Source organism: Bos indicus x Bos taurus, chromosome 10 (assembly GCF_003369695.1).
Source record: "Bos indicus x Bos taurus breed Angus x Brahman F1 hybrid chromosome 10, Bos_hybrid_MaternalHap_v2.0, whole genome shotgun sequence".
Taxonomy (NCBI): domain Eukaryota; kingdom Metazoa; phylum Chordata; class Mammalia; order Artiodactyla; family Bovidae; genus Bos; species Bos indicus x Bos taurus.
In genome coordinates, this window is record NC_040085.1 from 52,679,219 (window position 1) to 52,703,792 (window position 24,574).

The window sequence follows — 24,574 nt, forward strand, 5'->3', positions numbered from 1 at the left end:
TACCTTTGACTGAGTCAGATTCTGTGTAAGCATTTTTTTAACAGGAAAAGTTTTTGTGCTTTTTTTTTTTTCATGATGAGAGGTTAAGTCACTTCAGCTGCTTGATACTGTGACATTTTTGCGTAACTTAATGGAAATTGATTTATAGTTTGAAATTATAGTCTTCTTACAGTTTTATTAATACATTTGTTTCTCTATTTGTAACTGTTTAGATTATAAGAAGGATAAGGCGACTACTGTGATCAACCACATAGTTTAATTATAATTAATGATCTTTTGTTATGGTCATTCTATAATTTGTAGTGACAGAAATGTAGGTTTCCTTTTGCTGTTTTGTTTGTTTTGTTTAGGAGATACTAATCCTCCAGAGCCTTGTTTTCAAGCAGCACATGTATATAATCTGGCATTAATTTATTTGTTTCCTTTGTCACCCCCACTTCCTAGTTTTTATGGTGTTCAGCAGTACTGTGTGTGATTTCAAGCTCTTTGATTGATACTTTTTCTCCACACAGTGTAACTTCTAAAACAGTTGGACACATACTATACTGTCATTTAGTTTAGCTATTCAGAGTTTAAGTTTAATTTATTAAGGTGAGTGTCGAGCACAGTTAGGTTGTTCTTATTTCATGGTAACAGATTGCATCCTGAGTCCAGCCTGCCACCTTGCAGGTCTGAGCAGGTAATAAATGAGTGTTGGTGAGAGTGTGAAGTAGTCAGTAGAAATCCATTATCATTATTGGAAAAATAACTGCAGATAGATATACTGTTAGTTTTGTACTAATGTCATCTTTAAGCATGAGGAACTAAGTATGAATAGCCTTTAATTTTTGATGGCATTGGTATTCATAGTAACTTCTGTTTATTTCTCTTTATCATTAGAGGTTCTGTATGTAATGTGTTATTAACTTCCTGCCATGATGGTGTCTGCCGGCTCTGGGCAGAAACCTTACTTCCAGAAGACTGTCTTTTGGGTGAGCAGATTTGTGAAACTACCACTTCCAGCGTTTCTAGCAACCTTACTCATGCTGGAAAACACAAAGACAGAATACAGCATGCTCTTGAGGTACTATGTTATATAAAACAGTAAATGAATCTTGAAGATAATGTGTCATGTAAAAGTCCTTGGAATTGGTTGTAATTAAAAATATATTTTGTGGGGAATTCCCTCGTGGTCCAGTAGTTAGGACTAGGTGCTTTCTCTACCAGAGCCCAGGTTCAGTCCCTGGTCAGGGAAATAAGATCTTGCAACTTGCATGGCATAGCCAAAAGATAAAAAAATAAAATACCACAATAACCTTTAAAATATAAACAGAAATATTTTGCTTTTGTTTCGTGAGGATTGAATTTTACTAACTAAAAGTGACTTAAAAAATAAAGTTAAAAATGACTGTGAATAAGAATAAAAGTGTTAAGATATTAAGTGAACTTACATAATTGCATAATTTTCATGGTTTACTATTTTGAAAGTGAAATAATTATTCTAATTTTTAAATACACTATAAAAGTACTTTCTAAGAAATTAAATTTTTATAATATAGTGTGAACTATTGTGCCCATTATGATTAGGGAATAAAATGAGATAAACATATTACTTATGCTTATTCTAAAATTAGATTAGGAGAAGAAAAAAAAATGTGGAGTTTGTAATCCAACTCTTCCAGTATGTGTGTTTGTGCATTTTTTTCTTTATTTATAAGATTGAGATTGTAGTAATGTTTTATAACTTGCTTTTTATACTAATGTGTTATAAACATCTCTCTACAATACTAATTATACTTTTACATTGCATATTTACATGAACACTTTAATGGTTGCATAGCCAAAATGGTTTTTGGATTTTCAGCAGGCAGAAGTATTTTGGGGGTTTGATAGGTTTAAGGATGTGGTCCTTTAAATTTTTATATAAAGTAGTCCTGCTCTGATACTGTGATTAGGCACTATTTATACATTTTATTCAACATTTAAATCATAAATTAAATTAAAAGAAGTCAGAACAGAGTTATAGTATGTTTTGATATTGATTGCAATTTAGTAGGGAAAAGTATTTTACTTACTAGATGTTTACAATAATTTATATATACTTGTGTAACATTTTATCTTTAAATTATATATACGCATTTGGAGGCTTAAGGACTTTTAGATATTTTTGTATCCTGCATGTTACCTAATATATTGCTTTTCAAGTATTAGTTAAACTTAATTACTGCCACATACAGTAAAAGCAAAAATGTAATATGTAAACAGTGATTTGACAGTTTTACACTTTTAATAAAATGTTCAATAGTAGTATTAAAATTGTTTTTAATAGAAAAAGCCTGATTACTTGACTTACAAGCTATTTTGCTTTCCAACACCCTTTCCTACAAAACTCCTAACTGTGAGGTATATATAATTCTATATATACTTAAATTATACCTTTTGTTTCTAGGAGAAAATAACTGGCCTTGCCAATCTAATTTAAAATAATGATAAATGTCAATGAGTGAAAATAATTTGATAGGTATAATCAAAGAAATAAACAGGGAGACCAGAGACAGAGGACACACCATAGAACTGATACTGTTTTTCACACGAAAAGTGACAAGAGCTGTGGAATTGAAAGGAAGGTGCAGATATTTTACCTTAATACAGAAATAACTGAGAGGATGCTACATTTTGTTTAACAATGTGAGGAATAAATGAAAAGAATGGTATATTATTAAATATTATTAGGCACGGTTTTGGGGGTGGTTGTGTGACACAACAAGAAAGTGCCATGAGGTGGAGTTATGATGTGGAGAAAAGATGGTGCCAAGAGTTGACATGGCCCCATGGGCAATGGCACCCCACTCCAGTACTCTTGCCTGGAAAACCCCATGGATCGGGGAGCCTGGTGGGCTGCAGTCCATGGGGTCGCTAAGAGTCGAACACGACTAAGCGGCTTCACTTTGACTTTTCACTTTCATGCATTGGAGAAGGAAATGGCAACCCACTTCAGTGTTCTTGCCTGGCGAATCCCAGGGACGGGGGAGCCTGATGGGCTGCTGTCTATGGGGTCGCACAGAGTCGGACATGACTGAAGCGACTCAGCAGCAGCAGCAGCATATCAGAATAGTTCAGATGATGGGGTATGTCAGTACAGAATTTTTATCATAGATACCTATCACAATTTAAGCAAATTCCACAGGTCATCACTTTCATGAGGTCTTTTCTGCTAAGTTAAGGTTTCCCGTTGTTATTCTGTATTTTTGTACCCTCTTTTTGTCTTTATAATAGAGGTTATATATGATTATTTAGCTGGCTATGTAGTCCTTGGGTCTGCCCTGGTGGCTCAGAAGGTAAAGAATCTGACTGCAATGCAGGAGACCTGGGTTTGATCCCTGGGTCAGGAAGATCACCTGGAGAAGGAAATCACAACCCACTCTGATACTCTTGCCTAGAGAACAGTGAGAATTTTCAGGAGGAATATTCTTTCTGGTAGGAAGATTTGGAATTTTTTTTAAACACTCATATGACTAGTAAATTTCATCTCAGTACTGGGATATTCCCAAAAAACTAGACTTTGGATTCCTAATCTTTATAGCAGTTTCTGTAGATAATAAGTGTTTTTGAGCAACTGCTACCTTCAACTATAAAATATGCAAGGCCAATGGAGAATATATTCAGAGTTGTTCTGTTGTAGTTTAATTTTCCTATAAGATAGGTTTTATAGAAAGGAAAATTGTAAGATCCTTAATTATCAAAAGTACTTTGATCAGCATTAGTTAGACTTCCCAGACTTAGATTTAGTAATTATTTTTCTGTTTTAGACAATACACCATTTGAAAAATTTAAGAAAAGGACAAAGGAGATCTTCTGTTCTTGTAACTCACACTGAATTAAAGCCTGACCAGACGACAACACATGAAGTTCAAAGACATATTTCCCACCACGCAAATGCACTGTGTCATTTTCACATTGCAGCAAGCATCAACCCCGCCACAGGTAAAGGATAGTAAAGTTTTACTTACTATCTGCTGAAATTAGATAAATTGAAAAGTAGGACTACTTTTATAATCTGTTTTTAATTTTGTATTAATACTCCATGTTTCCTTTTAAAATACTTCTTAATTAGAATAGAAATATAAGATGCCATTTCTTAAATTGAGACTGTAATTCTCAGGGAATAATTTCGGATAAGTATTTTTGAACACCTTAGTTTGTCTAGAATATAGCAAAGTTTCTAAGTAAATTAGAGGTTTAGTTGAACCTGGGGATGAACAGAAGTGGCGGCTTGGTTAATTAGTGTGATATTCCTTCCTTCCTTCTATATTTTCACCATTATTCTCTCTTCTCAACTCTTCTTTATAACTTTATTTTTGTATAGTTTCCTTTATATTTCAGCATATCTTGTTTTATACGCTCATACACTTTCTTGTCCTGCATTCGAGATAGTTTTTCTTCTAAGCTTTATATTTTATTTTTGCTTTTTTCTTCCCCTGTAGTTGAGAAGTATTTTCAGGCAGGTTCACTGTTGGCAAGAGCATATTTAAAACTTCTGTTTAAGTCATTGTTTTCTTTCTGCATGAAAAACATGTGATAAGGCCTAGGAGTTTCATATTATATTGCTTGAAGAACTATATTTGTACAAAGTTATAGGAGGGATTTATCTGGGCTTCCCAGATGGTGCAGTGAGTAAAGAATCCACCTGCCAGTACAGGAGATGCAGGAGATGCGGGTTCAATCCCTGGGTCGGGAAGATTCCCTGGAGGAGAAAACGGCAAGCCACTCCAGTATTCTTGCCTGGAAAATTCCATGGACAGAGGAGCCTGGCAGGCTACAGCCATGGACTCACAAAGAGTCAGACATGACTGAGCATGCACACATGTGGTTATGGGGCTTCCCTGGTGGTTCATTGTTAAAGAGTCCACCTGCCAATGCTGGTGGAGAAGGCAGTGGCACCCCACTCCAGTACTCTTGTCTGGAAAATCCCATGGACGGAGGAGCCTGGTGGGCTGCAGTCCATGAGGTTACTGAGTCGGACACGACTGAGTGACTTCAATTTCACTTTTCACTTTCACGCATTGGAGAAGGAAATGGCAACCCACTCCAGTGTTCTTGCCTGGAGAATCCCAGGGATGGGGGAGCCTGGTGGGCTTCCCTCTCTGGGGTTGCACAGAGTCGGACACGACTGAAGCGACTTAGCAGCAGCAGCAGCCAATGTAGGAGATGCTGGTTCAATCCCTGGATTGGGAAGACCCCTGGAGAAGAAAATGGCAACCCATTCCAGTATTCTTGCCTGGGAAATCTATGATCAGGGGAGCATGGTAGGCTACAGTCCATGGGGTTGCAAAAGAGTCAGACATGATTTAGCAATTAAACATAGTTATGTTTTATTGAAATGGCAGTCTGTTGCTTCAGGGTAAAGATAGAGGATTTTATTTTTAAATATTTATTTATAAAAGATGATACTCAGCAGATGGAGTTGTGAAAAAGTGACCTTTAGATGCTTACCCCCATTGTATTAAATAATAGTGGTTATAGGTGTGTGTTGTTCAGTATGGTGGCCATGAACCACATGTAGCTGTTTGAGCAATTGCAATTCGGATAGTCCAAACTGAGATATGCTCTAAAATACACACTGGATTCTTAAGACTTTAGAAAACAATGAAATAATGTAAGATCTCTTATTAATAATTTTATTTAATATTGATTACATGTTGAAATGATAATATTTTACATATATTGGGTCAGATAAAATATATTATTAAAATTAAGTTTACCTGTTTCTATAATGTGGCTGCTGTTGCTGCTAAGTCTCTTCAGTCGTGTCTGACTCTGTGTGACCCCATAGATGGCAGCCCATCGGGCTCCCCTGTCCCTGGGATTCTCCAGGCAAGGACACTGGAGTGGGTTGCCATTTCCTTCTCCAATGCATGAAAGTGAAAAGTGAAGGTGAAGTCGCTCGGTCATGTCTGACTCTTAGCGACCCCATGGACTGAGGCCTACCAGGCTCCTCCATCCATAGGATTTTCCCGGCAAGAGTACTGGAGTGGGGTGCCATTGCCGTCTTCGTATAATGTGGCTACTAAAATAAAAATTATGTATTGGCCTTGTATTTGTGGTTTGCATTATACTTCTATTGAGTAATAGAAGTTTGCTGTGCTACTTGATTAAATGTTTTTTTTTAAATAGATTATCTTTTCTGACCTAACATCTTAATTGTATTCTAAGATTTATAACACCACTTGTTTTCATAATGGTGGTGGTTTTAGATTTTTATAGATTTTCAACCTTTGTAAAAGAACCTTATCTTGAGTTATTGACTATGATGAAAACTTCAAACAAAAAACAATCAGTGATAGTATGCAGATACTGTGTTAGAAAGTTTTGACTTTTACCTGTATGTACTATTCTAATCAAATGAAATAGGGTCACAGGATCATTCCTTGTGGATAGGCATTCTGTTACATCATTTGAGTCTAAGTACTAGATGTGTTCTTGTGGCCATTAGGCCTTGTCTTCTAGCATTTTTTTTAACTTTCACCATTTAGCCAGTTTTAACCATCTTCACCCTAACTTATCTACACATTATTTTAAAAATTCCTTTGTACAAATAGTTAACATTGTGTTTATAGGTACTGTTTGTAAAAAAATATATTTAGGTTGACCTAATTGTTAAATACAAATAATTTTATATTGCAGGACTTGTCCGCCTTTTTTTTTTTTTTTTAAGGAAAACCTCTCAACCTTAGAGTAAAGTTGAAAGCATAATATAGTGAATACCCATGTGCTCTTTACCCAAATTCAGTCATTAACCTTTCACCAGGTTTGCTTTTATTCTCTGTGTGTGTGTGTGTGTGTGTGTGTGTGTGTACCTTTTCTCCCTTCTCCATTATCTTTGGCCGAGCCATTTGAAAGTAGTCACTGACATTTTCCTTCATCCCCTAAATATTTTAGAGCATTACCTAAATATTTCAAAATGTGTCTTCTGATAAAAAGACTATATTCTAATGTTATAGTTCCTATTAACATCTAGATTCTTTTTTTAAATGCATTTTTTATTTCTCTTTAAATCACACTAATTTAGAATAATCACTCTTCAAAAAAATGTCTCAAGACAGTTATCTCTCAGTTATCTTTTAGGATGTCTTACAGTCAGAATATTTGTCCATGATAAGATTTGGGTTGAGATTTGGATTTTTACCTAGTACATAGGTATGTAGGGAATGTACTGTTTTACAGGATTGTTAATTTACATTTCTTATTTTATTTGATTTGTTTAATTTCTGTTAGAAAACCAGGCTTGTAACCCAGGAAGTAGAATAAAAGAACACTTTGGAGCTTTATTTAACATTGATATTTATAAATAAAACACTTCTAGAATATATTACTTATTTCATCTTTAGATTCTCACTTCTTTTGCAGAGGACAGTCTTTTTTCTTTCTATTGAGTGGGTTCTTTATAATTTGATTCGGGATTAAGGAGATGGTTGTTGTTGTTTTTGAATTATACTATTTTGCATGAACTGATCTATAGCATGCATTTCAGTTAGCCCACGTGGACAAAATCTGCTATACTTAGAAGTTTGTTTGCCTTCCTGCGTTCTTTCTTAGCATTATTTGCCTCAACTTTTAAGGAAAGTTTAAAACAGTCAACAAAGTCAGAAGAATAGTACAGTGAACACTGATTTCACCCACTTTGATTCAACAGTTGCTAACATTTTCCCAATTGCTTTATTCTCTTTGTGTATACACACATATGTATATGTATATGTGGGGGTGTGTGAATGAAATTTTTTTTTAATGTTTTCAAAATAACACATCATAGCACATCACCCTTACATAATTTAGCAAGTGTCTAAGAATAAGGAAATTCTCTCACATAATCACAATATCATTATTGTACCTAAGAAAATTAGAAATAATTCCATGGTCTCTAATCATCATAGTTAAATTTCAGTCATCTCAAAAATGTCTTTCAGAGTTTCTTTTCTGTTGTATCTTTCTGTTCCCTTGTCCTCAAACCAGGATTCGATAAAAGTCTGTGCATTTGGTGTGTTTGGCTTTTAAATGATTAATTCCATGTAAGTCTATGCCATTAATTCATTTACCATTAAATTTAATTAAAATTTCAAATCCTGCTAGAGTTATATTTACTTTTTGTTTAGCACATATTTTGTGTAATGGAATTAGTCTTTCTAAGCACATGTAGTATTTTAAAAGATGTTAAGAATTGATACAGAAATTTTATCTTTTTTGATTCCACAGATATTCCAAATGTCTTTGTTGGCACTGTATTTAACATTGATGATGGAAATGGGGGCTTTGTAGTTCATTGGTTAAACAACAAAGAATTTCATTTTACATCATCTACTGAAATATTTATGCAGCAATTAAGAAAACTTTCTGAAAGGCAGGTAGATCATGAAAGTGATGAAGGCAATAAAGAAGATGAGGAACGTTCACAGGAGGAAAGAGAGAGGGGTTTACATATGAAACTAGATCATGGTGAGTATCCTGTATTCAGGTTTTTCTTTTTTTCAGGCTGACAGCTTTTTATGAAGCCACTTTTGGTTTGTAATCTTTCCTTATTCCTCTCCTTCTTTTTCACTTTTCCATTCATTCCACAGGTCTTTTCTGACCATCTAATATGGACCATCTACCATCTAACTTTGGTCTCTTATAATGTATTGCTTTGAATAATGTATTACTTTGCAAGCATTGTTTTTTGGCGGGGGCGGGGGTGGCGGGGGACAGGTTTTGCTAATAATAGAAATGATAAAGATAATGTGATAGTGTGAATGAAATTTTGATTTATCTAAAACTAAGAAATGTAGTAAATTTCAGTTCAGACCAGAAAATAATTTCCTTCCTTGTTCTTTTTCCCCTGGCCATAAATTGGGAAAGGGATTCATGATCGCTAAAGATAGTATGCTGTTCATTGATTGTCTAGTATGTAAATAGGCTTCCTTGGTGGCTCAGAGGGTAAAGCCTCTGCCTGCAATGTGGGAGACCTGGGTTCAATCCCTGGGTTGGGAATATCCTCTGGAGAAGGAAATGGCAACCCACTCCAGTACTCTTGCCTGGAAAATTCCATGAAAGGAGGAGCCTGGTAGTGTATAGTCAATGGGTTTGCAAAGAGTTGGACATGACTGAGCGATTAAACTGACTGAGTATGTAAGTGAATTTTTATAGTATTATTACTATGTACTGATGAATTTATTTTCTGACTTAGAATTATCCCTAGATAGAGAATCTGAAGCAGGTACAGGATCATCAGAACATGAAGATGCGGAAAGAGAGGGAAGTCCCAGAACCTATGCACGGCCTATTATATCAATGCCACTGCCTACGGTCCTGCTTGATCGGAAGATCGAAATGCTGCTAGCTGAATGGAATAAGAATCCTGACATGCTTTTTACCATACACCCAGTAGACGGTACCTTCCTAGTGTGGCATGTAAAGTATTTGGATGAATATAATCCTGGAATATTTAGACAAGTCAAGGTATATTTTACTGATGAAGCAGTTTTTACATTTCTTAAAAAAGTGAAACAGATGCCATTCAGATTTAGCAGTTTTTCGGAAATATTTAACCATTTTATTTTTGATAAGCAACTGAGAAGAGAATAACTTGCTCCCAAAGGGGATCAATAATAGCCAATTTTACAAACGTAATTAATTCAAGTAAAATAAATTTAACTATGAAATGCTATAGTGAACGTCTGAAAATGTGTATATTAGGTTTTTTTCCCTAGGAATTAACAGTATTTTGAATAAACTTAAGAAATTACCCTAGGAGGCTTCCCAGGTAGCCAATGCAGGAGACATAAGAAATGTGGGTTCAATCACTGGGTGGGCAGATCCCCTGGAGGAAGGGATGGCAACCCACTCCAGTATTCTTGACTGGAGAATCCCATGGACAGAGGAGCCTGGAGGGCTGCTGTCCATAGGGTGCAGAGTCAGACACGACTGAAATGATTTAACACTCAAGAAATTATCCTAAAAATGTGACTCAGGATGAGTCCCCCCACTACTCCAGTTTTATTCATTAAATCTAGCTATCTTTATCTGTTACCTTTCTGAACAATATTTGTTTAGATTTGTAGTTGTAGTCATTTAGATGTACAGGCAAGACACCTGCAACTATTTCTTCACTCTTCTCATAGGCTATGAATAGAGATGGTATTATATAAATAGAGGACAAGGATTAGAACATAATGAAGTTGAAAGTGATTTTTTTGCTAGGAAGCTGAGGTTTGACATTTTGAAAATTAAAGTATTTTTAGAAGACTTTGAGAGGAGGCAAACTACTTACACTGAGTCATAATAATTGTGTTTTTCAGGTTTCTTTTTCTTCTCGGATTCCTGTTGCATTTCCATCTGGTGATGCAAGCTCTCTTAGTAAAAATATCATGATGTATGCCTGTATAAATGCTGTGAAAGATTCTCACCACACTCCCTTACACCAAGACATGCTGGCTGAATGCAGTCCTCATGGATCACTGACGCACTCTGGATCACACAGTACAAATATGAACATTTTAGCCCCCACAGTAATGATGGTCTCTAAACACATAGATGGCTCTCTCAATCAGTGGGCAGTCACGTTTGCTGATAAGTCTGCCTTTACCACTGTTCTAACTGTATCTCACAAATTTAGATATTGTGGTCATCGATTTCACCTCAATGATCTGGCATGTCACTCCGTTTTACCGTTATTATTGACATCATCTCATCATAATGCTCTGTTGACTCCTGAATCAGATTTTCAGTGGGCCTCAGACAGTAAATTAAGTAGATTGATAGATCCTGTAAGACACATAAAGGGTTCCTTGAAACAACCTCTCAGAAATGCAGCAACGCGTACATTTCATGACCCGAATGCCATCTACAGTGAACTTATTCTGTGGCGTGTGGACCCAATAGGACCCTTGTCATACACTGGAGGAGTGTCAGAGTTGGCACGAATTAACTCTTTACATACTTCAGCCTTCTCTAATGTTGCTTGGCTTCCAACTCTTATTCCCAGTTACTGTCTTGGTAAGTGTTCATTTTAATAGTAAAATTAATAAATCTTTAAAACTGTTATTTATATACAAAGTAATTTATATTTATTATTATTGGGGGCTTTTAATAAGTATTCAAATGTAGGTATCTGACTTTAGAGTTTCTAAAAGTTTGTTTTTAATTTTTTCACTCTCATAACCTATTTTCTATTGAATTTTTTGTTGATAATTTTATATTTATTAATTGTATCCATTTCATTGTGATTCTGGACCACGGTTATACCTAAAAAGAGAAGTATGGAATTTTTTTTCTTGTACTTCAGTCATTAATAAAAATATATATTATAATGCAGAGTGTTTACTTTCTCAGGCACGTATTGCAATTCTGCTAGTGCTTGCTTTGTTGCTTCTGATGGCAAAAATCTGAGACTCTACCAAGCTGTAGTAGATGCAAGGAAATTATTGGATGAACTGTCAGATCCAGAATCTTCAGTAAGTATTTCCTAATCTTTATTAATATATCTAAGCTAAGAAGCCATTCTCTTTTGTCTAGGACTTTCATTTGTTAGTAGGTGTTCAGGGAGTAACCATCTGTTCTGGGCTCTCTGTAACTAGTTTGTTTTTCCTTAATTTGTGTTTCAAGGTAAATGAGGCAAAATTACCATCTAATGATGCCTTCACTGCTGTGGCCCAGATTCAATCCCTGATCGAGGAACTAGAATCCCTGTAGTCCAGAAAAAAAATTACAGTTTATACAGCACACATCAATTTTACATTTAAAGAAATAAATATGAATTTTTTTCCTAAAATAAATTTTTTTCTTGACATTTTTCACTCTCTCATTTGGTTCCGTTAATTTTTCTTTGTTCAAGAAAGGTTTTAAGAGAGCTTCACCAAGCTTTATGTTTAGGTTGGGAAAATTTGAACTTTTCTTAGCTTGAGTCATTATTTTAAAAAGTCCTGTGGTTAGAATATGTTATCAGTGGGTGGCAGTATCTCATTCCACTCGTTCTGTATTTCAGCTGGAAGTCATGTATGTTAGTTAATACTCAGATTTGAATGGTGGATTTTCCATTTAGCTATGAAAACATGGCTTTTTATAAAATAACTGTTCTAATAAAAATGCTCCAAATATTGAAAATCAGTGACTGTTTTTGAATGCCTGTCATGTGTTCCTAGATGTATAGGGACTATAGTATCTGCCTTTAAGGAGATTTAAATTTAGTTTAGGAGATAAATTATTAAAATTTTAAATAACAGTTTAAGACAGAAGAAGTGTCTGAAGGTGATATATAATGAATTGGCAAACACTATTTCATAATTCGGAGAAGGCGATGGCACCCCACTCCAGTACTCTTGCCTGGAAAATCCCATGGATGGAAGAGCCTGGTAGGCTGCAGTCCACGGGGTCGCGAAGAGTCGGACACGACTGAGCGACTTCACTTTGACTTTTCACTTTCATGCATTGGAGAAGGAAATGGCAACCCACTCCAGTGTTCTTGCCTGGAGAATCCCAGGGATGGGGGAGCCCCGTGGGCTGCTGTCTATGTGGTCGCATAGAGTCGGACACGACTGAAGCGACTTAGCAGCAGCAGCAGCATTTCATAATTCAAGAGGTGAGAGAGATCAGATTAGGGTAGCCATAGAAGTTTTTATTACGGACAGTATTTGAGTTCATTTTTGATATAGAAAGATAGATCCTTAGTCTTTGTTGAGTGAGAGGATGGCCTGAAAGTGGATATAGGAAAGTACATGTTTAAGTAAGTCTTGTTCCAAAAACAGTGATAATTGGATTGGAGTCACAAGGTTGACATAGAGAAAGTCTAGAAAAGTAGCATCTTAAAATTATGTAGGTGGAAGATTTGAAGTTCCCCTAGTCTAACTAGCTGTCTGATGCTTTGTTTCTCTCTACCATATTCCTGCCAGCTTGTCTCCCGACTTCTGAGGAGGAAAACTCCACTCTAAATGCAGCACATTCAGTCTTTGAATTACCATCACAGTTATATTGAAATTAAATTTGTAACCCTTAAAATCTACTTGTTAGCTGTAGTTTCATTTAGAATAAGTCTAATGTTTCTTATGGGCTTCTCAGGTGGCTCAGTGGGAAAGAATCCGCCTGCCAGTGCAGGAGACATGGGGTCAATCCCTTGATCAAGAAGATCCCCTGGAGAAGGAAATGACAACCCACTCCAGTATTCCTGCCTGGGAAATCCCACGGACAGAGGAGCCTGGTGGGCTACAGTCCATGGGATCTCAAAAGAGTTGGGCATGACTGAGTGACTAAACAACAACATTTCTTACATGAGAGATCACCTCAGACACCTGTCTTGTAATCCCCAAATTTGTTCCCTCAAGCCAGACCTGCTGCTCCTCTGCCCATAAATTTATCTAACTGCTTTGTATTTGACCCTGGTTACTGTTCTGAGCAACTTTTGGTTTGTTTATACACTGGAAATTGTAGGATCTCTAGAATATAACGGTATTATGCCCTCTCTCAGTAGATTATGTCTTGTCAGTCATGCCACATTCTTTGTATGTAATTAACTCATATTGAGCTTTCAATTAAATGTCAGTCTTTTTTTTTTTTTTTGCCAGCAAGCCATCTTATATTTGTGCATTTGAATTTGGGACTCAAATATAGACTTACTTCCCTATTGCGTTTCACTCAGTAGTAGAGGTGTTTAGCATCTTTTTGAATCCAGATTCCGTTATTTGTGTTACTTCCGTATGACTTACATCATCAGCCTGTTCGATGAATGTTGTTCTGCGTTTTCATCTAAGTCAATTAGACGAAATTCAGATGTAATTTCTGAATTTTATTACAGAAATGTTAAATGTACTGGGCTGAAGAAAGGACCTAGCAGTATACATTTGAAATCTTTCTCCATTTTTTATTGTCTAGAATATTTCTTCAGCTTGTCCCAAGTATTTGCATGAGTCAGCTTGTCATGCAAATAAAATGCACCCTGTCTGCCAAATCTCTTGTAGTCAAAAAAGGAAGTCAGATTTGTATGAGATAGTTTTAATGTATAGTAGATTGTGTGTACCCTGATGTCTTTTGATGACTAAAATGGACTAAATAGACATCAGACTCTTTATTCCAGCTTACAGAAGTATGCTCTTTTCCTTTTTGAAAATTATAACATTTGTCTGCTTCTTGTCTTTTGGCTGTGGCAATCCCCATAATTTCTGAGAATATACTCTATGGTTCATTCTTCTCATTGGCAAAATGTATCAATAACCTGGGCATTATTTTTCCAAGAAAATAGAAATTTCATTTAGAGCAGATGAATACGTTCTTGGAATTTTAAAATTTATCTTGGTCTTCTGCTCCAGTGTGGTTACAAATGTACTTTTTTCTTAAACCTTCCATTTTAATTTTTTTAAAGTTAAAATGTAATATTTATTCACTGTAGAAAATTTTTGACCCTTTCTACTTTCATAAGCTAAATTCTTGAACAGAAGACTCTAGAGACAGGACTTCCCTGGTGTTCCAGTGGTTAAGAATCCACCTGCCAATTCAGGGGACATGGGTTCAATCCCTGGTCTAGGAAGATCCCATGTGCCCTGGGGCAACTAAGCTGGTGTGCCACAGCTACCAAAACCCCACACTCTAGAGGCTGTGCTCTGCAACAAGAGGAACCCCTGAGTGCTGCAGGCAAAATTAAAAAACAAAAAGAACACATTCCAACGTTGTGAAAAAAATCTACTTATCTAATTTTCTCTATATGTACTTTTTTTTTTTTTCCATGTAAAGTAACATATTCTTAAGTCCTAAGAATTAGAATGTAGGCATCTTTTGGGGCCATTATTCTGACTACTACAGCACACTAATTTCATGTTCAAAATGAAGATATGAAAAATTAACTGAAATGCTTTAGATTTTGAATTGCTCACTGGAGAAAAATAATGTTATGTGGATAATCTTTTTTACGAAAACCAGCCACTGACTTGGTTTTTAAATATTTTGATAATTTAAGTCTTATAGAAATTTCATCTGAAATAGTTTTAAGTGACATGCAGTGTCAGTAATTTGTAATATAAAGTCAGCATTGTATTTGGATTTTCTAGAACCAATTCACAAATTTTGCTTAGTGTAGTCTTACCCATACTAAAAGTGGACTTGGGAACTTAAAAAAAAAATCCAGTCACAATGTTGCAAAAAGAAGTTTTGGTAAGCTGAAGTTAAATTATTTTTGGTAAAAATAAATTTAAAATGATTTTGTGAGTTTCAATATACTACCTTTCATTTTTTAATGTTTTTCAACCACTTTAATGTTCTGAAAAAAATTAACCTTAAAAAAAAGTATGAAAACATGTCTGTGTAATTTTACTTTTGTCTTAGGCTCCAATATGGTTCATCAAGACACTGTTGGATCCTGTATTAAAACATTTGCTACTTTTTATTCATTATTATTTACTGTATTAATTTTTATTTAAAAATATTGCATTAAGAATTTATTTATCTTGATTTTTGAGCTTTTGATGACCCCTTAAAATTGAAGGTGACATTGAGTGGGATCCTGTAGTGTTGAACAAGGCATTCAGTATGTTTGTTCGTTATAGTGCTGGCAGATAGATATTCCTGCAAGGGGATCTCAACCATGGCTATATGTTGGATGCAGCTGAAGAGCTTGTAAAATGCCTGATGGTCAGATTGTACCCAAGAACCAATAAGTCAGTATCTACAAGTGGGACCTAAGCACCAGAGATTATTCAGTGTGCTGAGAACCGTTGTTCATAGTTGAACCGTAGTTCAAGGCTGAGAACCATTGATCTGCAACAGTACTTCTTAAACTTCAGCATGCCCGTGAATCATCTGGAGAGCTTATTAAAATAAACATGTATTAGCTTTGGAGTCTAAGAGACTGCATTTGTAAAAAGCTGCTGCTCCAGTGACCACACTTTTAAGGAGCAAAGATTCATGGTGTGTTAGAGAAATTCCGGTGTTCTAACCTCACTAATTGTAGGTCACAGTTGAGTCCAGCTTTCAAATGGACAAACCCAGCAGACTGTTGGCAGCACTTCCAGGTGTCTTAACTAACATTTAAAATCCTGAATCTTGGGTGAATGTACCCATAACAATAAATTCATCCCTTCCCAAGCACTTATTTTGTTTTTGTCTGATAACCCTAGAATCTGTTCCCATGCATGCCCTCTGGAGTTCTGCTGATATAAATTGGAAAGATCCTACAATTGCAGTGTATATTGCTACTTTCCCATAGCTAACCTTGTACTTACACCCTGGGCTAAGCTGGGATCTTACTACTCTGAGTGTTCTGAAGGCAGTAAGAGTGGAGGTAGTACTGAGGAGAATGGGCATCTCCATGAGAAGTAATTGCTTCAGGTGAAGTTACTGAAAGGTTTCTGTGCAAGAGAGGGCTGCTTGGAAGGAGAAAGAAGGAAGACTGCGTTTTATTTATTTATTTTATTTTTTAGCAGAAAGATTTTGTGGTTTGGGGATCCAGAGTTAGACTTCCTCTGTTTACACATCTCCATCCCAAGTCACAGAGTCCCACTTCTTCTCATCATTTGCCCCTATTGTTGAGGGCAAGTACAAGCCCTAGCAAGATTGTACTTTTAAATAGCATTGTAGATCTGCAGCCATCCACATAGGCACAGGGTCATGTCCTCAGCCAGGTCTGTGTTGGACCATTAAGGTTGCTAAATAAAGACATGTTCAAAGAACTAGATGTCTTGAAATTGTATACTGCTTGTGTAATGGTGGCTCAGATGGTAAAGCGTCTGCCTGCAATGTGGGAGATCTGGGTTCGATCCTGGGTTGGGAAGATCTCCTGGAGAAGGAAACGGCAACCCACTCCAGTACTCTTGCCTGGAGAATCCCATGGATGGAGGAACCTGGTAGGCTACAGTCCATGGGGTCGCAAAGAGTCGGACATGACTGGGTGACTTCACTTTCATTTTTACTTTATGTAATCACTGTAGGTTTTTCTGCTTATTTAATTTTAAATATGAGAGTGAGTATAAAAAGTTGAAATATTTCTTTGAATTTGTGAATTGCCATTGTAAATCAGTGAATATTTAGAAGAGCCTTAAATATCCAAGATGCTGTGTCATACTGACAGTAGATTCATATATTGTTGACTATGAACCTTCTCTTTCTTTCTTTTTTTAACAGAAACTTATTGGAGAAGTGTTTAATATTGTGAGCCAACAGTCAACTGCTCGACCTGGCTGTATTATTGAACTTGATGCAATAACCAACCAAGTAAAAACGTGTTTGTGAATTGGTGATATTAACTTGCTTTATCCCAGAGTGCTTTACGGGTGTATGATACACAGTTGAACCTCGAATGTGGGAATTAGAGGCACTGACCCTTCTCACTATAGAAAATTCACTTATAACTTAACAGTCGGCTCTCCACGTCCTCAGTTCTGCATCTGTATATCCAACTAGCTGCAGATCATGTAGTACTGTAATATTTACTATTGAAAAAATTCCACCGAAGTGGACGTATGTCATTCTTACATGTTGTTCAGAGGTCAACTGTATTTCATTCAGAGAATAATTCTGTTGTTTGATACTAAATATACCCAACTTCTTTTGATTTCTGTAGTCAAAATTTACAATGCTTTATGTACAGTCCAGCTGCACAGAGGCTCAGTTTGTGGTTTTTCTCTTTTTATTGTTACTTACTTCAGCTCAGTAGATGCCTTTGGAGTGTTTGGCTTGTTAGGCTGAGTATTATATATTTTTTATGAGATCCATTAAAATGAAGATAGAAGTAGGATCAAAGCATACATTTATTCTCTAATCATAGATCTTTGATGTGGGCGCTGTTCTTCCCTAGTTGACTTAGGAAAGAAGGAGAATGCTTTTGTCTATGGGGAGTTTGTAAACCCCATCATAGCCCTCAGGATATTTGTTTCTTCAGGGCAGGGTCATGTTTATGGACTGAAGGGGATAGAGTAGTATATTCATTCCAGATATGAAAAAAGGTTACTTTGTTGAGGAAGTTGCCAACAATTTTCAAACAAGGAAATGAAGAAAGAGCTGACCATATTTAAAAACAAATACATAATTAGGTCATTATTTTTTCATAGTCCCTTGCACATTATGTCAGGCAAAATTTCCACCACTGTAGAGAAATGATCACATCAGCTCTTGGCAACAGAAATGTGGCTGCCAGACTCAAGTTACTAATTTCAGGAAACCCTTAACCTATAATTTCCTTTTTTTACTCCATAGGGATATGGGAGAAGAGTGTATTAGCTTCATTCCCGTGAATGTCTTAATTTTTAGTGAACTGGCTGTTAAAATTCATTTCCCCAGCGTACCCCCTTCTCTACTCTTCACTCTGGTATATTATTACAGACCTTTTTCACTTAGCATTTCGATTTTTACTTCATTCTTATTGAAGATTTTTTTTCCCTTTCCATTTGTGGCTATCTTTATCACAAGGGCTGGTAAACTGCCAAGCACTGACAAATGACTTACGCTTATAAATTACAAACTTTAAAACTCATTCTACATTTGTTTCCAGTGTGCTGTATTATTTCTGTATACATAAAGGTGTCACCCTTCCCTTTTCTCACATTTGGGCAGCCCTGGTGGCTCAGTAGTAAAGAAGCTGCCTTCTAGTCAGTCCCTGGATTGGGAAGATCCCCTGGAGAAGGAAATGGCAACCTACTTACTCATGGACAGAGGCGCCTGGCAGAGTACAGTCCATGGGGTTGCAGAAGGTTGGATACAACTTAGCGACTACACAACAACAGCAACATTCTTCTTCCTTGGAGGAGATGACTGTTTATACTTTGACTGTGAAGGGATTTTTTTTTAGTTTTTCTATATAGAGAGACATAAAAATACTTTATAATTTTCATTAAAAATTTGTTGGTCAATCTGATCAATAGTCCTTTAATTTCCTTCTACTATGAAAGGAGGCTGATTTGCTTTATACCCTAAGATTGTAGCCCATCCATTGCGTGCCAGGATTATCACAGTTGCTTCTCTTCCTTGAAATCCATGGGACAGCTGTCTAATTAATTGTCTTGACTTACTTCCACAATAAGTTTGTGTTTGGATTTAGCCTTTCTTTGAATTTCAGTTCACTTTTGTGATTCTAAGTAGCTGTTTGTGATCATCTGTACTCTTCTTCTCTGTGTGGTCCCACATGATTATGTAACATCAGCTGATTATGATGTTTCATCCATTCTTTTAGAAATCCTCCTTACTTAAATGTAGATACATTTTTTCACAGATGTGTCATTCCCACTGGCTGTTATGGGATCCTTCATAATTCCTACTAGACAGATTTTTTGGAAGTACTTTGTGGAATTTTCTGGGTTTTCTTTTTCTGGTTCTCAAGTGGAATAAGAAAAAGGAACCTGCAGTAGTAGTGCTTAATATGGTCTGCATGGCCTTCTCCATCTGGTCTTGAAACCTGTTTTTTTTTTTTTTTTTAATTTTTTTTTGCAGTATTTTTTTTCCGAGATGCAAACCTGTTGATTTGTTTTTATTAGTTTCACAGTTCTGCTATTGACTATAGAATATTTGAAAGTAATTTATCTAATGATTTTTTTCTCTTGTTTTTCCCACTATATTTTGTTATTCTATAAAGAATAGAAATTGTTGGATTTATTTCTACATTAGGGTTCTTGGAGAGGTAGTGTAAGATATGGAATTGCAAAGATAAAACTTTACTTTTTTTCATATTTGTAGTGTGGCTCAAATACACAGTTGCTTCATGTGTTTCAAGAAGACTTCATTAGAGGATATAAACCACATAAGGAAGATATGGAAAAAAAGGAAACAGAAATATTTTTTCAACCATCCCAAGGTATTTTTAAAAATAGTCTTGAGTTTGATACCTTAATCTTAAAAAAACTCTAAACTTTCACTGAGTGTAGATCTTTTATCACAAGTCATCAGTCTCATGATTTTTGACAAATACACCAGTTCTGTGATTATGTTTTTTTCTGGGTAAAGAACATATGTGGGTAAAAATTGGATATATTTATTTTTTAATTAAACTTTTTGGGATGTAACTGATTAATAATGTGTGATAGTTTCAGGTGGACAGCAGAGGGACTCAGCCATACATATACGTGTACCCATTCTCCCCCAACCTCCCTAAAAATTATATTTTGAAAGATACTTTCACTGGTGACATAGCCTTTTGCCAATAAATGTTATTTATGGAATCTAGTTTAATTGTTTAAAAATTTAACCTTGATTGTTCAACACTACAGTTAAATTATTTTGATTGGTAGTAGGTATCCCTGTGGTATCTTAAGGAAGCCAATTAATTGTAGTATAAGTATACTAAAGATTATTGATGACTGTAGAAGGAAGATACTATGTTGTATGGTATATATACCAGGAAACTCAGATACTCTGAGCATTAAAGGTACTGTCTCATAGATTTCCTTTCTGAAGGGTTGTATTACTTTCTTCTTGAGAGAAAGTAGTTCTCTTAAGGCCATTCAGGGGTAGGATGGGGAGGGAGGTTTGAGAGGGAGGGGACATATGTATATCTATGGCTGATTCATGTTGATGTATGGCAAACACCATCACAATATTGTAAAGAAATTAACCTCCAATTAAAAATAAAATGTAAAAATGTAAACCATATGCTGTTTAGTTTAAACTTTTATTATTTAGCTTAAAATATTCCTTTTAGAGGTTACAACTTTGTAATTATAGAACTTTCATGTTCTATTTGAAAGTGAAATTGAAAATAGAACATACTGAGTAGAATACTTTCTGTTTGAAGACAGGAAAGATATGTCCTACTTTAAGAATTCATTTTCTGTGATGAATAGTTTTTAATTTTCAAAGAGTTTCCAGATATTTTATCTGGTTATAGCTTGTAAGTATTAGAAGGTCATGAGTATAGCTTTTATCACAGAATTATGTACAGACTTTTAAGGAAGACATTTCTACTGAATTTGTATGGTTAATTTGATTTCCTTTAGTGGAAAATCAGAGTGAGTTCCTGTACTCTTTGAGGCTAGCTCAAACATCTTCTCAAACATCAGCATGAATCAGCCATAGGCATATATATGTCTCCTTTAGTTTTTGTAGTTCCCTCAATATTCTTGATTTTCTAGCTGTTTTCTTAAGGGACTTGACATGTGTGCTTCTCCTCTTCCCTTACCCTGCTGCATGGTATACACTGTTAAGTGTTTTGTTTTTGGCTGTGCTAGGCCTTTGTTGCTGCGTGGGCTTTTCTCTAGTTGTGGCAAGTGGGGGCTGTTCTCTAGTGGTACACGGGCTTCTCATTGTGGTGGCCGATCTTGTTGCGGAGCACAGGCTTTAGTAGCTGCAGCTCACGGGCTCAGTGGTTACAGTTCCCGGGCTCTAGAGCACCGGCTCAGTAGTTGTGGTGCATAGGCTTAGTTGCCCCATGGCATGTGGGTTCTTCCCAGATCAGGGATGAAACCCGTGTCTCTTGCATTGGCAGACAGATTCTTTACCACCGAGCCACCAGGGAAGCCCAGCATTGTTGGTTCTTAATTTGTTTGGATCCATATCCATATAGAGTCCACACATAATGTTTCATTTCTAGGAGTCTTTTAAGCTAAAGCAATCCCCCTTTATACTCTTATCATGCCACTAATTTGTTTTAGAGAAAGTTATTTTATAGCAGTTTTTCTGACCAGTTACTTGTGGATGTCATTTAAAATTTTTCCTATGAAGTGCAAATGAGCTCTTATGTCCATCACAGAAGGACATAAGAAAGAACAGAATGTTAGGATGTCTCATTTTTAGTGATGCTAGGATTCAGAAAATTCACCTGGTGGCGCCAGTGTAAAATATGCCAGCAATCTATTATCTCATGGTTTCTTCCACTGATATTGTTGCTTTTCAGTCAATTATTTCATTAAGGATTGTTCAAGTATGATTTTCTAGTTTTATTAATTCTCATTTATTTATTAGCTGGAAAGCATTTGTAAGGAAAAGCTTTTCCTTATCCACGAGAGCTTTTTGGCTGTCTTGAAATAGAGTTCTTTTTAGAAAAGTCAGAGTAAGTGCTGAGTTCTTTCTCTTTAATTGATTTCAAAGGAGTTTGTTCCCAGGTTCCTGCTGGTGGTTATGGATGAATGTTGTTGTCTTTCTTTTTACTTTGTGTGTCATTATGAACCCATTTTAGAAAAACTCTTTATTGAATAATATGCATACAAAGATATATCAATCATTAATTTTTATATACTTAACATATTTCAGTGAGTACAATCATAATTTTAATGTTCACATTGTCCTATATTAGACTGGTAAAGATACTTTGAATTGGTCCTGAGTCCTTTTGACACAACCCTATTAGTTTTGATAATTTGCTTTCTTTCAGGCACAGCAAGATATACCAGCCTTCTCTTGTAAATAGCCTTTGCAAGAATGGAGTCACCCCCCGCCCCCAAATTGTTCCTTCCCATGGAGCATGGTATTCAGAGGCCACAATTTGCGTTTTAGCAGTGCTCCTTCCCAATGAGTTGCCATTATGAGTTTTCATTTTTTTCTATTCTTTCTTTTCATTGAATGAAATATTCTTTAAATTCTGTGGTGCTTTACAGTTTTCAAAAGTCTCACGCCCATAACTTCATATAATGTACAGGTTTACATTTTTAAAGAAAGTTTTTGCTGTCCTTTGTAGATCTCATTATCCTATATGAAAAATGTAATTGTCAACAGGAAAAACTATGTTCACAAATAATCTTTTCATAAAATGTAAAATTTCTAAAAAGTCTCTTCGGTACCACCACGATCAACCCTCCATCCATGACTGTTAATTTTTTTTTAATGCTATCTTACATATAGAAAAAGCAGAATATATGTTTACTTCATTCTTTGCATTTAATTTCCAGTTTTCCATTTAAGGAGTTGGTGCCCCACTTACTTCCAGGGGCATCCAGTGAGGCTGACTTGCTCCTGGGCTTTTCTCCCTCTCTTGCTTTGCTTTCTCTCTCTCTCTCCCTTTCATTTCTTCCTTTCGGTCCTTCTTGTCCTTCCTTTCCTCATTTATTGTTAAGTGCCCTCTCATTTTTGGTATTTTTATGAATGTGTTTTAATAAATTGTGTTCATTTTTATTCTTTGTTGCTCAGATGGTCCCATCTTTGATCAGTAGGCATCCATTCATGTTGGCTTTTGTACTTAATGACATAGCCCCATTAGTCTTTGATAGCCACTTAACTTTCAGCACAAAAGATATAAAACTTTATAAACATCTTTTCTTCCTTTTCCTTCCAGTTTCTATACATACCAAGAGATTTTGTTTAAACAAATGTCTTTCTCTTAACCCTATAGAAACATGTGAACGTGTGAAGTCACTCAGTCGTCTCCGACTCTTTGTGGCCCCATGGACTGTAGCCTACCAGGCTCCTCTGTCCATGAGATTTTCCAGGCAAGGGTACTGGAGTGGGTTGCCTATAGAAACATGTTAACTTAAATATTTCTTTTCCTTTAACAATAGGATATCGGCCACCACCATTTTCAGAAAAGTTCTTTCTAGTAGTAATTGAAAAGGACAGCAATAATTGCTCTATTCTCCACATGTGGCACCTTCATCTTAAATCCATACAGGCATGTTTAGGTAAGTAATTATATAACAATTTTATGTAGAGATAATGTGAGATAAATTCATTTTTACTGGACATGCTTTAGGTTGGTTAAAATGATGATCCAGTGAACTGTAAATTGAATTGCTGAGTTGAAGTATGTATATGCCAAACTTTTAATTATAGGGCCATAAATTGCTAATTTGAAACAGGTTAATCTAAAAACAAACCAAATGGGTTCAGTGAGACATATTAAATTAATAAATTTGATTGATTTTTAATTAGTATGTACTAAAGGTCTGTTATGACTCTGTTCTAGATACCATGTCTCTATAAGTCAGTTTTGCCTGTGAAATTAATATTATAATTTTTTGTTGGTTAATACACACTGTCATCTGATGCTGTGCATATTTGCTATAACATATCTAAAAGAAGCAGATTTTCTATTTAGAAAAATGTGATTCTGAAGTTCAAAAGGGTGGAACTGATTTTGTGGAATATTAGGAAATGCAGCAGTGATTAAAAAAAAATTTCAGCCACACTTTTGCCATTCATGTTCATATTGATGTTTTTTCAAACCAGAAGATGTGTAATATGAAGTACAGAAATTGATTATGAATCTTTCTTTTTAAAACAAACTTTGACTTCCTGAGAGAGAATTTAAATGAATAATTGCATGGTTAGCCTTATCAAACTGAATCTGCCTTAAATTGGTTAATCCAAAATTTTTGAGAGTTTTGAAAATTGATTATATAATTTTAATGATTTTATACATACTAAACATTACAGAAAAATACTAGTGTGTATGTTTTTTGTTCCCTTGGTAATCAACATCATCATGTAACTATGTAAATAGCAGTTCTAACTGGGCCCTGAACTGGCATTGAAAAAGTCAAATGATGCAGTAGAACCTTTACCCATGCCTGGTTGAGCCTAATCCTCTTGTGGTAGGAGGAATCCCCAAATCTTTTCAAAGCCTTTGGAGTTAATTCTTGGCATAATGTGTTGTTTCACAGAAATGCAGGAGTAGAGGGATCTAAAATCTTGTCAGGAAGATAATTTTATTTCTTTTTTTTTAAATTGAGGT

The 24,574-nt window shown here is 35.6% G+C and overlaps 1 protein-coding gene across 4 annotated transcripts in view; it reads left to right on the forward strand.

The window, feature by feature from the left end:
• Positions 1-24,574, forward strand: part of DMXL2 (Dmx like 2) — a 166,995-nt gene that overhangs the window by 84,079 nt on the left and 58,342 nt on the right. For all 4 annotated transcript variants that reach the window (XM_027554014.1, XM_027554013.1, XM_027554011.1 and 1 more), the window contains exons 8-16: positions 880-1,063; positions 3,789-3,963; positions 8,230-8,469; positions 9,197-9,468; positions 10,308-11,004; positions 11,341-11,462; positions 17,110-17,199; positions 19,654-19,771; positions 23,403-23,522. In XM_027554014.1, the coding sequence (XP_027409815.1) occupies positions 880-1,063; positions 3,789-3,963; positions 8,230-8,469; positions 9,197-9,468; positions 10,308-11,004; positions 11,341-11,462; positions 17,110-17,199; positions 19,654-19,771; positions 23,403-23,522 (2,018 nt within the window). The remainder of the gene's footprint in view (positions 1-879; positions 1,064-3,788; positions 3,964-8,229; positions 8,470-9,196; positions 9,469-10,307; positions 11,005-11,340; positions 11,463-17,109; positions 17,200-19,653; positions 19,772-23,402; positions 23,523-24,574) is intronic.